The following is a 15,086-nucleotide window of genomic DNA, read 5'->3' on the forward strand; positions in this document are numbered from 1 at the left end:
GCATCGCGTCACCCTCTGCAAGAGCACCAGGTGAACATCAAGCAGCAGCAACATTGGGCGAACAAAGATCCCTTTCTTTAGCACATACTGGTGTCACCAGCAGCATCTTCATATTAGGTCCTCCTTTAAAACCATCTTTAATCTTAATTAACTGCAGTTAGAGCAATGGGGCAGGGGAGAGAAGAATGGTGCTTTCCTGTTTGTTCTCATTAGGAGATGCTTATAAACTTGCAAGCTGGATGGTGAGAATTTTGTTACTCCAGGATATAGTTATTGCCAAGTGTACCAATTTGAAGGTACTTCCTATTAATGTGGTAATGACCATATCCTGGGCTGATATGGTGGAATAAATGGTGTGCCTCTGGCATAATTGCTATGCTGGAAACAGGAAGCAGCTTTAGGCTGTGGCATAAACAGTAATTATATCACACTTTAAATAAAGTTACAGAAGGATGGAGTAAACTTTCTTGACCGTTGTTTAACAAATGCTACCGTAGTTTCCGACATTCCCGCTCTGTAGCTGTCATCTTCCTCTCTTCTAAAGTCTCCAAGAGCCCTTCCGCAAAGTAACAATTATGTTTTTATTTACCTCATACTTCACAACCAGAGTGGGAAAAGGGGTTTGGACTCAATCCAGTGCAAAGCTGGATTCTCCACATCTGCCTTGAAGTGTTCCGCAGCAGGGCAGAAATTCCTCCTCATCTGCATTCCAAACTGGTTTAGCTTCCCAGTGTGACCAAACACTAACGTACCAGTTAGATCACATTAGTGCCTCCAGGTTAGGGCTGGGCCATAGCCATTAGGTGCTATATAACCAAAACTGATCCCTGATGCAACAAAATTACAACCAAGCATCTAGCTACAGGAGACTTGGGAGCACAGGAAGGCAATGAGATGATGCTCCCCAGTTTTGAGTGCAGTGTTCCCACAACCCACACACACACCCCAGTAAGTTTTTCAACAGGGCAAGGGGGGAACTACAGGAACTGTATCTTCATGCCTTGTTCCCAGTACAAAAAAGCCTGCACAACTCCTTAAAATGCTGCTGAATGATCTGATCTGCCCTCACCCATAGGCCTCAATCCTTGGTGCTGCCACATAATGGTTGTCGTTGCAGTGACAACAATAAGGGAAAAAGCAAGACTTGCTGGTCCATAATGGACAGCAGTGTTACCAATAACCAGCTGCAACTCTGCAATCCTGGCATATGCAATAAAACTCCGTATTACAGACTTAAAAGGACTGGTACTTGCAAGAAAAGCAATGAAGCACGTTAACTTACTGCTTTTTAAACAAGCCTCTTTTGTTTGGAAATCAAAAAGGATACACTTGGCTTGTGTTCAAAAGTCTACATTGGAAGCAATAGCTAGGACAGTTTGTTAAGGCCACTGCAGCCATGATACATGTGACCTGAGTAAAGAGTGGCATCCCAGGACTTCTGTAGCCTAGCACTAAGAAAACTGTCATATGAAGAGGGAAATGGAGACAGGCCCCATTTACTATGCCTTTGCTTCCAACCTGCTCATATGTGCCTTTACTATGCAATGCTGGCTGTCAGCAGAGCCATGAGTCATCTGCCCATTAGATGCAATTTACATTAACTGTAACAATAAATTTTCATGGACTGAACTCTACAGTGCATAATTTGGCATGAGGAAGGAGTGGTTGGTTCTGCCAAGTTTCATTTAAAAAAAGAGAAGGTGCAAGATACAAGAATTACTATTTTCTGTTAATGGTAATGAATAACTCAAAATATTTATACTGAATGCAACCAATTCCTGGAGTTGACACTGTTCTGAGTAATTCGCAAAATACTTCCAGGACAGCTTCTCTACATACAGTTAAATATGAAGCAATATGTGACATTATACACAAAATCAGTACTATTCTTCTCTCTACTACCATACATTACTCTGCCTTCAATGATATGCTATTACCTATGTCACCTCTCCCCTTTGCCTTATAAGCCAACATATAAAAAGCAGGCTATACACAAAAGCTTTACCCTTTGAGACAGAGCTGCAAAACTGAAACTAGGCTGGGAGTATGCAAGCAGAGTAGTATTTTTACACCCTCAAATGTCAGCATTGAGTACAACGTAGGAGAGGGCATTCAAAACAACTGCATTAGAAGCACTGTACCTTAGCATGCTCCCTGTTCCCGATCAGAAAAGCTGTGTATACTAACACATTCATGCCACAGGGTTGAGCCTTAAGTCCCAAACTCTTGGGCAAGATGCAATTACTGTCTGTTAACAGTGCTGTACTGAAGTCTGCAGAGCTGGATGCGGGAACATCTCCCAAAGCTTGAAGGTCTTCCAACAGCAGAGAGCTGGCAAAGCAACTTCCATACCCCTCTCTCCAGCCTCCCTGCTGAGGCAGGCATAAGCAGGGGGAAGAGGGCCAAGTCCACAGCTTGCTCCATCCCTGCTCATCCACAGTCCTCTCAGCAGGCCCTTGCGGCCACTGGCAGCCAGGACCAGCAGCAGCAGCCAGGCTGCTATAAATTACAGCAGGGGACCAGCCCAGCAACACACTTCATTGCTCAGGATCAGGGAAGAACAGTGACTGCTCCTACCCTCTTCTCTGAGCTGCTCTGCTGGCTGCTGGGCCGTGGTGAATGATCAGGGCCTCAACACAAGAGCTAAATGCCAGCAGCACAAGGCAACTCATGATTTACTCTGGGTCTCATAAATGGTAGAGGTAGTTCTAAAAGCCCAGCTTCGTGGGGGCTAGGTAGGTAGGAATAGTTAAAGGCTTTTTAACTGCCATTTTAATGCCTGGAGAAAGGTAGACAAATAATCCAGTGTTATCAGGAATATAAAAAAGCTCTTTGGGGTTCTTTTAATCTGTGTGAAACAAGGCTTTGAACGGCAGAAGCGACTGACAGACTGTGGCTTTGCAAACAGAGGGGTGTGCAGGCAAAGCCTACTGGAAAGGACCGTCAGCTTCCAACAAATGAGCTATACAAGTATGTAAAGTACTTGCTTTCTCCATGCCCTACCTTTAAAATCCAGGCAGATCACATCCAGCACAGTGAAGAGACCTCTTGGGAGAAATAACCGCATCCAGTCGCCTGGCATAGGCAAACAGTAAGGGCTACACAAGAAATTAATCTCCCATTGTACTTCACTTTAGCTAAAACATCTTTCAAATGATCCACAAAGCACTTCCGAGGTACAATTAATGCCTTCTGATTTTTTGCCCTCCAATGCTTCAGAAGTGGGCTGCTGCTTTAAGTAGAGGGTTTGGGGTCCAAGAAACCATGAGTCAAGTCTGATTCGTTTTAGGTTAAGTTGCTCTGTCAGCTCAGACAAGGGACAGTTCACCAAAGAAAGCTGCAGGAGGATCCTCCTGAAATTCACTGTCATCTTAGTTATCCAAATAGCTCCAGGGGATGGTAAGATGCTGAGGCAGTAAAGAGAGTTGCAGACCTTGGGCTAACTTGGTGCAAGTCTCCAACATGAAGCAAGACAGCAAGCAGTGTGTCACATCACTTAATGTGTTCCTGCCTGCCACACAGCCACTGTTATCGCAGCGCCTGCAACTTTTCTTTATCTTAGCAAATTATGTCCAGCTTATGCTTTTTGGTCCTGTGCCAATTTAAGCCTTTGATGTTTTGCGCTCTCATCAATTCCTTCTCTTCCCACGTGTTTACAAGCCTAATAATGGTTAAAGGAAGGTGCGGTTCAATGACAGATCCTGTCTGCCTTGGATTTTACCTTCCATCCGTCACCATACCTCCAGCCCAGCATCAGTGCTGAAGTAACCTCAACTGCACATCAGTGTGGGGGAAGTTGTTCCAGCTAAAACCAAACCCTTAAACAGTTTTCAGACACATCACCTCCGTCAGCCAGATAATAAAGTGCTACAAACACTAGATCTAGCCCTATGTCCCAACACAGAGACTATCTAATCATACCAACCGCAACTGACCCACTTCTTCCTCCCACAAAACGAGGCTGTTGCTTCACATGTTCATCACAATGCACATCATTGTTGTAATAACAGCATATGGCAAGGAGGATTTGCCAAGCAGCTAGGGCTTCTGACAAGCTTCAGCATTTCAGCAGCCAATGCAAGAGAGAAGCTACATCTCTAACCTTGTACATCACTTTTTAAAGCTTCCCCTATTCAGTCAAAACTTCAGGTTTTTCCTCTTGTATCCCCCATAAGAAAAGGACCCTGCCGTGCAGGCCTTAGAAATCAAGTTTTCATACCATTGAACAGCAGCTAAAAATGTACCAGGATTTCTTCCACGAATTAATCTATTCAGTCCTTCCATTTCCTGATCCTACTTCCTAAGGACTGAAGTGGGGACAAGGCACAAAGCTCCTTTAACAGCTGCTGCATGAAGAGCAGCACACAGCAAACTGGAGTCACAAGGTCTGCCTCCCATCCTGGAGGCCCAGATATTTTTGGGAGGCCCTACCTTAGTCATTGGTAACAGAGAAAAATAGTCAAGTTATAATATGGCTTTATTTCAACGTTTCATGTCAAATTATTTCTTGTTGCGCACTATGAGCGTGCTTCATATGACAATACTAGCAATGCATGCCACCATGCTGCAGCATCTCCTGATGCTGAAACACATTCCTAGTGTGGTCAGAAATAGGAATTTCCCCAAAACTACACAGTTGGGAGTACAAGATGGATCAGGTAGCAAAAGAAATAGGAAAGCCAGTGATTCACACATCTCCCTGCCTTGGCCCTGCCACGAGGGAGAGATGAAAGTCCATTCCAGTAAACACATCATCAACTTGGATCAAGTATGGCCCAAACTTTTTGATATAGGGCAGCTCAAAAAAGTCTTAATTTCCAAAAAGGAGTAAGCAGCCCTGTTCTGGAGAAGCAGTGTACATCTATCTATACACACACAAGATCCAAGGCAATCCACTACGCAGCCAAGAGCCATCCCTATCTACGAAGCCACCCACAGCTCTTGCTCAGCAATGTCTGCAACATGACACAGGAAAAATTCAAGACGACCAGGACTCACAAGAGACTTGCCACCTCAACTTCCTTCTCCAACATCTAGAAGATGACAGTTTTAAGCACAGCCAGCATAGGAAAGGATCTCCTTATTTCATCCAACTATTCCTATAAAATGGAGAAAGCAGTTATAACATTGGCTATGTGTACAACAGAAACAGTCCTCTTGGCACTCTCAGTCTAAGTTGGTGATGCTTTCCAGGCTACCATAAAATGATAAATGTATGTGTGGCAGTTCCCTATTTGTTGTCCTAAATGTGCATGGGTTTTGTCTCACTTTGGTTTTCAAAGTATTAAATAATGTTTTAATGTTAAAAGTTCTGTAAGAACTCTGCAAGACAGGATATAATTTGATCTAGTAAACATGCAAAAATAATTTCTGATGCACCCTTGCAAAATTTTCAAGTGTGCTTAATTTGTTACCACACAAATTTAGCAAGTGACCTTTTCCTCATCCTTTAGCATAAGACACGAATGAAAAGGCTGCAGTGGTCTGAATAAATGCTTAAGGCATCTCCACACATGCAGCTTTTAGGATCCATGAAGGCCAGAATACCTGCATTACAACAGGGGACCATAGTCAAAGCCATCTTTATGATGTGAGTTTATTCACTTAATGCATCATAGTAGAAAGGATGAACACCAGTGATATAAACAGTTACCCTACTGCTGGAGATGCGCTGCAGGACTGTACTGGGTGATCTCATCCCAGTATCTACACCAGAGAAAAGCAGTAACATGAGAAGGACATCACAGACAAAGTGGTTGTAGGTACCTGTGAATGGCACTTGGTTTCTTCAAAGTCAAAAACTAAGAGCGTGTTACATTTTCACCTGATACAATTAATGCTGCAGACAGGGAGTGAAGATTATTCCCCCAGAAACATATCAAATCACATATCAAATGCTCCTGACAACACAGGAATTGCTAGAAACCATGTTAGTTGAGTGTGCAACTCAGTCATGGATCATTGAACGGAACCTGTCCTTGCTGCTGCTGAACCTTTCAGAGATCTTCCCGACCCCCATCTCCTGTTGATGATCTCTTTCCTGCTTCTCATCTTCATGTAAACAAAGCCAGGAGTGGGAGTGGGGGGGTGGAGTGGATGGACAGACCTAAAAACTCACCCCCTTTTTAATAAGGTGCACAGTAGTTGTACCAAAAAGTTGTTTTTCCCTTGGACTAAAATCAAAGTTATTTTGAGTAACTGGAGGACACCCAGTGACAAAATCCAGAGGCAGCACCTGGGACCAAGGAGAATGACACAGGGACAGATACCTGAATGCAACAGCCATACAGCAAGCGCTCCGCTTCAGGCATTATCGGGACACGGAACCTTGTAACGCAGGGAGCCCCTGCAGGCTGGGGCACTGACATGACCTCAGGGCCCCCAGCACTCCTGCGCTTTCATCCCAGTGATATTTACCATCAGTTTTCATTGCCAAGGTTTTAAGTCTCAGAGTAAAGGCTGTCTTTATCCACCTTGAGGAAAACCATCTCCACAGGAGCTATTGTTTCTGGTTGTCTGCAGATTTAGGATTTACATCTGGTTTGTATTTTCTCTCTGCAACCACAGGGAAACATTTTTTTTTAAAAAAAAAAAAACCAATGAATTTCTGGATGATGCGGTGGAAGAAACAGGCACCAGGAGAACATGCTGGTTTGCCAAACCACCACAATATACCCCAGCCTGACTGCTGTTACAGAGTGGCAACTCTGTGGTTCTTGGGCCCTTGATGCTGCAACAGCAAGGTGTTTAATTGGGGGCGGGGGGGGGGAATGCTCAGTACAATCTAGAGCAGCACTTTTTCTTCCTTCCCATCAAGACACCCAAGAGTAACATTTCTATTGTTCTGGCTACTGAACTGTTTACAAATTAAAGCTTTAAAATTTATATTGACAACTGCCTCTAAAGGTTATTCCTGCCCATTCTGTACCAGAAGAGAGAAGAGACCAAAGTACACTTCTCTGAACATGAAATTCTACTTTCCACAGCTGAGCAATAGCTAGCTTTCAAATTACCAGTGTCCTGACTTAAAAATCAAACTGGCAATTAGAGATTAAAGGCTCCGCATCCCATTATACATTCCTCAATTCTCTCCTACGCAACTTCAGCTCCAAAACAGACTCCTGAAAACGAGATTATAGCACTATGGAGAGGACGGCTGCAAAGTTCTCCTACAGTATTGCTACAGAAACAAAAAAATACAGTATTTCAGTAGTCAATATAATCAGAAGCGTACTGAAATCCAGTTTAACCCCAAAACCTGCCAGCACTACAATCAATGCATTAATCAGCTATGTGAAAATTAAGCTTGAATTCTGTAGGACAGCTGAGTTCTGCCAAAAATATATCCATCACCTTAAATCTGAAACTCACTACTGGAAGAGCACTTCTGCGAAACCCACACGCAAGCGTTGGTGATGTGTATGTGCTCACATACAAGCATCTTTTTTTCAAAAATGATTTCCTCTTAATATAGGTAGAAGAGGCAGACAAGCTTTGATCCTGTCTCGAAACCATCCTAAGATCCAAAAAATAAGCTAATATATTTGGCATAAAAGCACAGCAAGAATATTATTTTCCAGGGTCTCTTCAAAGCAACATTCAAATAGCTGCCATGGTACGCTGCTGCCCCACGCTCAGAAAACTGCTTTTGAAAAGACACCAAAAAAAACCCCAAAACATTCTGTATGTATGGGGGCACAAGCTGATCTAATTCAGCATATCAAATGTGCTGTTGCACCTCTCGCCCCCAAGTAGAGCAACAAATAAATTAATAGCTGGATCACTGCCATGCCAATATTTCAAGTGGATGCAACCCTAAACCACTTTCTAAGCTTTTTTGTTTTTACAAAAAAGCATGAGTATCACATTATGCAGCAATAGGAGAATCTGGTTATATTTGAGCAACGTATCATTTCACCTGGACTAAAATATTCAGTTACACAACAGCTAATCATGAACAGAAGATAAGCTCAGAGATAAAAATAGGGAGAAAGACAGAGAGACTTTATAACAGTTAATCAGCATGATTCATCAGACTGCCACGAAGAGCACCACCTGAAAAAGCCTGGAACTTCCCTCCAACAAGTCTTTTTAAGCAATAAAACCCCTTGGGTTGGTTTTGCTTTAGTTTTATTTCCAAGACATTCATCACACTCCTGCTAATCCCCAAATACACAGAGGAATCAGAATCCAAAAGGAGAAGTACAACATACCCTGTGTGTCACCCAGACAAGGTTAGCCTGGGAGCAACCCCTCGTAGCACATCAGTCCTGCTCGACTTATATAAAAAAATGTGTCTGAGCAGATTCCTGCATGACAGCTTCATCCAAAGGTTTCCGAGTCTGGCCCTCTGTCCTCAGCACACTGGCCAGTGCCCAGGTATTTAATCCACTTAACATGAGCCGGATCACTAGGATTTCAAGTTGTCATTGGGATCACCATGCTACACAGACCACCACAATGGGGATGGCAGCAGCTAGCACAGGACAGACAGCCAGGGACAGGCACATGGCACGAAGGCAGAGAGCTGCCAACTCCCAGATACAGGAGGCAGTGCTGTTTTCAGAGTAAGACAGGGATCATCTGGAATAGTTACCTTGCTATACAGTGTTTCATGAAAATGAAACAGATTCTGCCTTCTCCTTTGTCTTTTCCGTAAGGCCTCAGATACTTCCCAACAGCCCTCGCAAGACAAAAGCAAAAAAAAGTCACTTTGGACAACGCGGAAAACTTATGCATTTGTGGCTGAACAATGGCACCTACTCAAGTCTCAGCTTCACCTTGGCTGTTAATTAGGAAAGTAAACCAAAAAAATTATAATTTAAGCCTTCACTAGATATTTGGCTTTCTAGTCTCCTCTAGAGAATACTATCAAACTACTCGCCAGTCCAAAGCAGGGATTTACACTTCCACACGAAGCCAGCTCCCCAAACCTTAATTGGAAGTGGCAGTAAGTTCAAGGCAGGCTTACAGAGAGTAAGAATCAGCAGCAGCAGAATTTCATTAACCCAGTTTTCTATGTGTTAACTTAATTTACCCATTTAACATGATGCATAATTTAAAAGGATCAAGCAGCTCCACTGTCAGACATATATTCTCTGATCTCACTGATGATTTACAGCAGTACCAATCTGTCCCCACTTCAGGTCAGTAGCACCCACAAAATTACAGTTGGGTCCAAAATTACATCCCTTTGGGCTCTGCCACCAGCCTGGTTGTCCAACTTCAGATGTGCTAACTACATTAATTCACCCATCCTGTGTCTCTAACTTTATCAAGTCATTTTCACCTAGGTGTAATACAAATGGAGTTGTGATATTTAGTGGAACCAACTGAACACTTTGCTCTGCCAGATGGCTGCTTGCTTTGGGTTGGTTGTTCCAGGTCTTACCAAAGACCTTCCATTTTGACCCCTCACAGCTGACCTTGCTTTGCCCTGAAGTTTACCCCAAGGCACAGCTGCTCCACATCGCAGACACTATATTCAGCAGCTCAGCCATCACCTGGTGTCATTTCCTTTAGAGCCAGATACTTTAAGCTGACCCATGGGACCAAAGTTTAGTTATTTTAAACACTTCCTCTCAGAGCATCTCTGGCACAACTGCAAGATTTCCACCTGCCTTACCCATCAGCCACGACCAATATTATGACCCCTAGCATTAAGCAAAATGAGAAAACCATATAGATATCCCCATGTATGAGGAAAGGTCCCATGTGCACTACAACTTTGTGTTTTTCTCAGCAGTGTATACACATCTGGATAAAACGCAAGACACGTGATTAACTCCATTAAGGAAACATGTTCCATCCCTCAAAGGCATGTAAGCCACTTTCTGCCAACAGTTAAAAACCCATCCTCTGCATCACAGGCAGAAAACTACACAACTTTCCTTCTGTATCATGACCATTACCACTTCTCCAAATTCCCCAGACCACCATGCCCCAACACAATGAGGTAATACAAACGCTTTTTCTGATAAAATGTTATGCAATTGTCAGAGCATCCCCAAAATACAGGGATGCAACACATGCAAAGTAGGTGAGACGCAACCGCAACCTTAAGCTGCGGCAATGACACAGCTTTGATTACTTTCCTGAAGTTCCCTAAAAATGGGCAAAACGCTTCAATGAGTAGGACAAGAACAGACACAGCAGGTTTGGTTGTTTGCTTCTGAATGATTCAATATGAATCACATTTTCTTCAGACCAAGCAGTTCAAACTTTCTGTGAACATTTTGCTTTTTTGCTGAGTACAGTAAAAAAGAAAAAAGAAAAAAAAAACACCCACACATGAATATATCCTCTATAATCTTTACCGCAATTACTAGTTTTTGCTGTTTAACGACAGCAAGTCAAATGCAGAACAACCTTTCTTTCAATACAGAAATCAGTATGTGACCTCCCCCGAAAATCTGACATTTAACAGGTTACTGCTCCTTTAACATAATATTTCAATTTTGTTAAACCAGAAGATGAACTACACCAGTTGAGCAAATCAACTGGAAGTCACAGATGAACATGGCTTTGTCAATTACTTATGACAAGGTGGAAAAACTACCATGTACTCACCAAGTAAGGTGGTCTATCACTTTACTCTAAATTCCGAGAACTGCCTGAAGTCTTATCTCCAAAAACCAAAAGTTAAGCAAACAGCTATGAAATTAAAACCATCTTCAATGAAGACAACCATTCTTCTTAGATCAGAATTTTAATGGAGACTGGAAACCAAAATTTAAGAAATCTTCAGGTGGAATTCTTTTCCCTTGTTTGCAACCATTTTTTTCGTTTTTAACCCAAAACAACCTACACAAGCCAGTCAGTTTGACTAAAACATGAAATAAATACTTCTTGGATTTTTCTAATTAAAATAATGTTTTGGCAAAAAGAATTACCTCTTCTTGCGCAGCTATCATAACAGGACAGAAACTTACTCCAACACAGCAGCAGCAATGCTTATAATGGCATTGTACCAGAGGAGAGCCAAGCTCACAAAATTCCCAAGAAAGAAAAGGCTGTTGTTCCCAGCAGCAGTCTGTGGCTGGAATGATGTATATTACCCACAAGCAGTATACTCTATTTTCAGCACATATTTAGGATTGCAAATCTCATTCTTTTTAATGGCAGAACATACTGACTTAGTATTCTCTCTTCCTGAACTACACCACACCTCAACACCAGGGGAGAGGAAAACATGATTTAAAAATACCTCCCAAACAACACAGCAGCACAGAAACCCACACATTTCAGTGATCCATCAAATCACAGACCATTAGTTAACTGGGTTTTGCCTACAGAAGTTTTTCCACTAGTTTGTTTGTTTTTTTTTTTAATGAAATTACCCAAATTCAAATTTCATGATGTTGATCTCGCAGCTAGCCTTAAAAAAAAAAAAAAAAAGACAAACAGGACTTGAAGGCAGTGCTCTTGGTGATTTGTAGCTCTGCAAGAAACAAAACCAGCTGAAGTTTTCCAGCTCCAACAACTATTTTGCAGCTGGATACTGACCTTTGGAAACAGACTGTCTATATCAGGACTTTCAATGCCCCAAAGTTTACCCAAACTCAGCCTAGTCATAGTATTTCCTAAAGCAGCAGTAATTATATAGGCATTTGAATTCTGAGTTTTGTCTAAGCTCCTGCCTTCACTTTCATGTTTCCATGCCCTCACAGCTCACTGTGGGATGAGACTGCATGTGCTCAGCTACTCTGTTTCAGTGGCACGTTTTAGTACAAAGATGAGAAAAATGAAAAATACCTGTGGATTTGTCCATTTTTATGCAGGTAGTCCAGCCCCTCCAGCACCTCCTTAAGGATTGTGGCTATACAGGCTTCATCCAGGACACCAGTCTTGTGTTCTCCTTTGGCCACAATGTGCTTTATAATATCCAAAACGGAGCCTAAAGAAAAAGAGTAAGATACCTTAGTTTAAATGAGAACTGCTTCATATCACATCTAAGTATACTTTATCATCACTTAATATAAAAATCCGAGGAATTCATTGGGAGGGGAAGCATCAATGGTTAGGATCAAAGTAGCTGAAGCCTTTGCTGCAGGAAAGGCAAGGCAACAACGCATGCCTCACACGTGAGCCTTACAGGGGTGCAGATCCTCAAGGTGGGCTGCAAAATCCCTGTTATCACGAGTAACTGAGAAGTTATTTGAACAAGTCAAAATTTAAAGTATACATACACAGGATCTTAGAAGATTTTTAAGTAGATACCCACACCACAGCTGTTTTAGTACCAAGTACTGGAGAAGTAGGAGGGGGAAATGGAAAAAGCAGGGGTCTGCCAGGACTCACAAACATAAGGCAACAAGCTTCATAAGGTTAGATTCTCCTTTTCAGCTCTTACAAACTCTATGCAGAGGAATAGCAGGAAAAATCTAGTATGTTAAGGGTTGACACTACCCTAACAGAAAAATAATGAAAGTAACTAGAGAACAAATGAGGCTGCATTCTGACAATAAGTCACTTCTTCACTGTGTACAAAACTGGAATAGCTTAGATCCTTCCCTAGAAACATCATACTTAGTCCTTCTCCCAACCATGGTGTGAATTACATCATCTTGCATGACAAACCATGTTTTATAGAGCAAACCACCCCTTTGAATCGGACCCAGGAATAAATGGAATCAATGACTAGTAACATGCCTCTGGTGCAAGGTTCTGTTTTCATGATACATTGAGTACGGTATTCTTTTTATCAGCATCTGGACTGAAGACAGTGTTCTCAGAACTATATTATTCTTGCTCCAGTATGGGATGCTTAGCCCGTTCAAACTTGGGTTTCTACAGTTTAATGACTGGATAGTCAGGTAGTAGGGTTTCCACAGCTACGGACACCAAGCAGTGTCAGCAGTACTGCAAAGCTCTTCAAAAATCAGAAAAGCAGGCACAACTGCAAAGCAAAGTTCCAGCTTTGATTGTCTTTGAAGAGTAAGCTTACAGGAAAGGAACATCTTAGTACTAGCTTAGAAAAGCCGAGTTAAAAAGTTTTAGAAAAGTTTAGAAAAAGTTCATTCTTCCTAACTTGCAATCAAAAAAAAAAAATTTTATATCTGAAGAACAGCAAAATCTAGAGAAACTTACTCTCATGAATTTGGTCAACGGGGAGATTACAAGTCCCACATCGTAAATTCTTGAAGCAAGTGGAAAAATACAACGGATATTTTGGGGTTTGGGTGGTTTTTTTCTTGTCTACTGGAATCTGAAGGGTGGGAAAAAAACCCTTCCCCCCTTAAAATTTGTTTTATTAACTATCCCATCTGAATTTCTAGGCCAAAACAATCATGCAGATCAGTAAAATACTTTGGTAAGTGAAAACATTTAGATTCTCACAGGAAATAAAAAAAAGGCTACAAGATTTGAATATGCACACCATGTGGAAAGGCTTCTTTTGCACAGTTCAAACTGCACAGGAAACAATTACATGGGTGCATGGTGTCCCTTAGTTTGTGGGAAACGGTACATGCCGAGTTATTCTAACAGCTAGCTGCAGTCAGGAGAGCCCACTGCCCAGCCACGCACTTTCCACCTTCTCCAGCCCACCAGCACTTGTCCTCACACTGTACACCAAGCCACCTACTAAATCCACCAAAAAATAAACTGAGAAAAACAAACAAACAAAAGCTATGTTTGGTTGTTAGTGAGCATAACCTCTGAACAGATGAGTTTCAGAGCAAACGAAGAGGAGGAGGAAGGAGGGAGAACACATTTGTGAATGGGGGAGGAAACCCCTTTCATCAGCAGCAAGCAATTAGATCAGCTCCTTGGCTGCTCTAAAGGGCACCTCCAGCTTCCTCTTCCCAAAAACCTTTGCTTGGTTCAAGGCATCTGCAGAAGACATGATCTTAACAGAGCAGACACTAACAAAACAAAAGAAAAAACAAGGAAAACGAAAAAACATAGAAGTGAAGTTGCCTAACATCCCCCCAACTTTTATGCAAGAATACTCGTAGCAGTGTTCAGCCTTCCTTTAGCCTACCTGAGCACACAAACACACTCATCTCCAATGACTTTTGACATGGGTCTTAATTAATTAGCCAAAGGCTCAGTGGTTTTAACATACACTGGACTTCATGCATGGAAGCAAGATTACCTCTACCAAAAGAAAAAGGAGTAAAACCTCTCGCCTTTAGGTTCTAACGTCTGAGAAAAGGATCCTCTTTTGTGTGTCACGAAGACTCACCTGGGATTCAGCCTGTCACGTATTCGTATTTAAAAAGTATGTGCTTACAAGCCTCAATGCTTCTTTTTTTGAACAAAATTTGTGACATCTAAGAAAAAAACCACCAAAACCACCCTCCACTTTCACTGTTCAGGTTTTTCCAACTCAAATGTGCCTTTATCTGGAGAACAAACTGTCACTTGTTTTGTAAGTCCAGTGAAAATATGTGGTTCTTCACGTACTCGTTTTGTCCTCTTCCCACCCACAACTCTGTTAGCAGACTTTGTTCACAAACATCTCCCTTCTCCTGCAAAGGGCTCAGAGAACATGAGGAGGCAGATCATATGGTGCTCAAATGCGTCTGGTCAAAAAATCCTGCATTTAGCCAAGTTAAAGGTTGTATTTAACCCAGAAAAGGGGGTGGGGGTCAGACAGACCAGAGGGCACGCAGAGAACCAGCCTTCGTTGTGAAAGGGCTGATTCACACCCATGCTATATCTGCTCCCAGCCCAGCCTGCCACTTTTTAGGCATGTTTTTAAAAACCACTTTCACGTTAAGATGATCAAAGAAGTAGAGGAATTTTCCAGTCTTCTACAGACAGGAGAACAGCAAAAAGTCTATCAGCAAAATGCTTAGTTCAGGAAACGGCAGAAAAGCAACCCAAGAGCCATCGCCTTGTTGAAGAAAGTGTTATTTGGATCATCCCTACTTTGTCTGCACAGGGGGAAAAAAGTTTTGCTACTGGCACCATGACACAAAAGTTGTGATGTTTCCACCTCACAGATCAATATATTTGGGAGTTGGTACTAACTCCCAACTCAATTGCAACTTCATAAAGCACAGCACCATGGAATATGAAAAAAGAAGCCAAAATGCATTTCCACGCACTGCTTCGAGCCGCGTTCGAAACCTTCTGGC

General features: G+C 42.2%; 1 protein-coding gene across 1 annotated transcript in view; it reads right to left on the reverse strand.

Moving 5' to 3' along the window:
- Positions 1–15,086, reverse strand: part of OXSR1 (oxidative stress responsive kinase 1) — a 93,627-nt gene that overhangs the window by 38,439 nt on the left and 40,102 nt on the right. The window contains exon 4 of the mRNA XM_056336287.1: positions 11,755–11,896. Coding sequence (XP_056192262.1) covers positions 11,755–11,896 — 142 coding nt within the window. The remainder of the gene's footprint in view (positions 1–11,754; positions 11,897–15,086) is intronic.

Source organism: Falco biarmicus, chromosome 4 (assembly GCF_023638135.1).
Source record: "Falco biarmicus isolate bFalBia1 chromosome 4, bFalBia1.pri, whole genome shotgun sequence".
Lineage (NCBI taxonomy): Eukaryota > Metazoa > Chordata > Aves > Falconiformes > Falconidae > Falco > Falco biarmicus.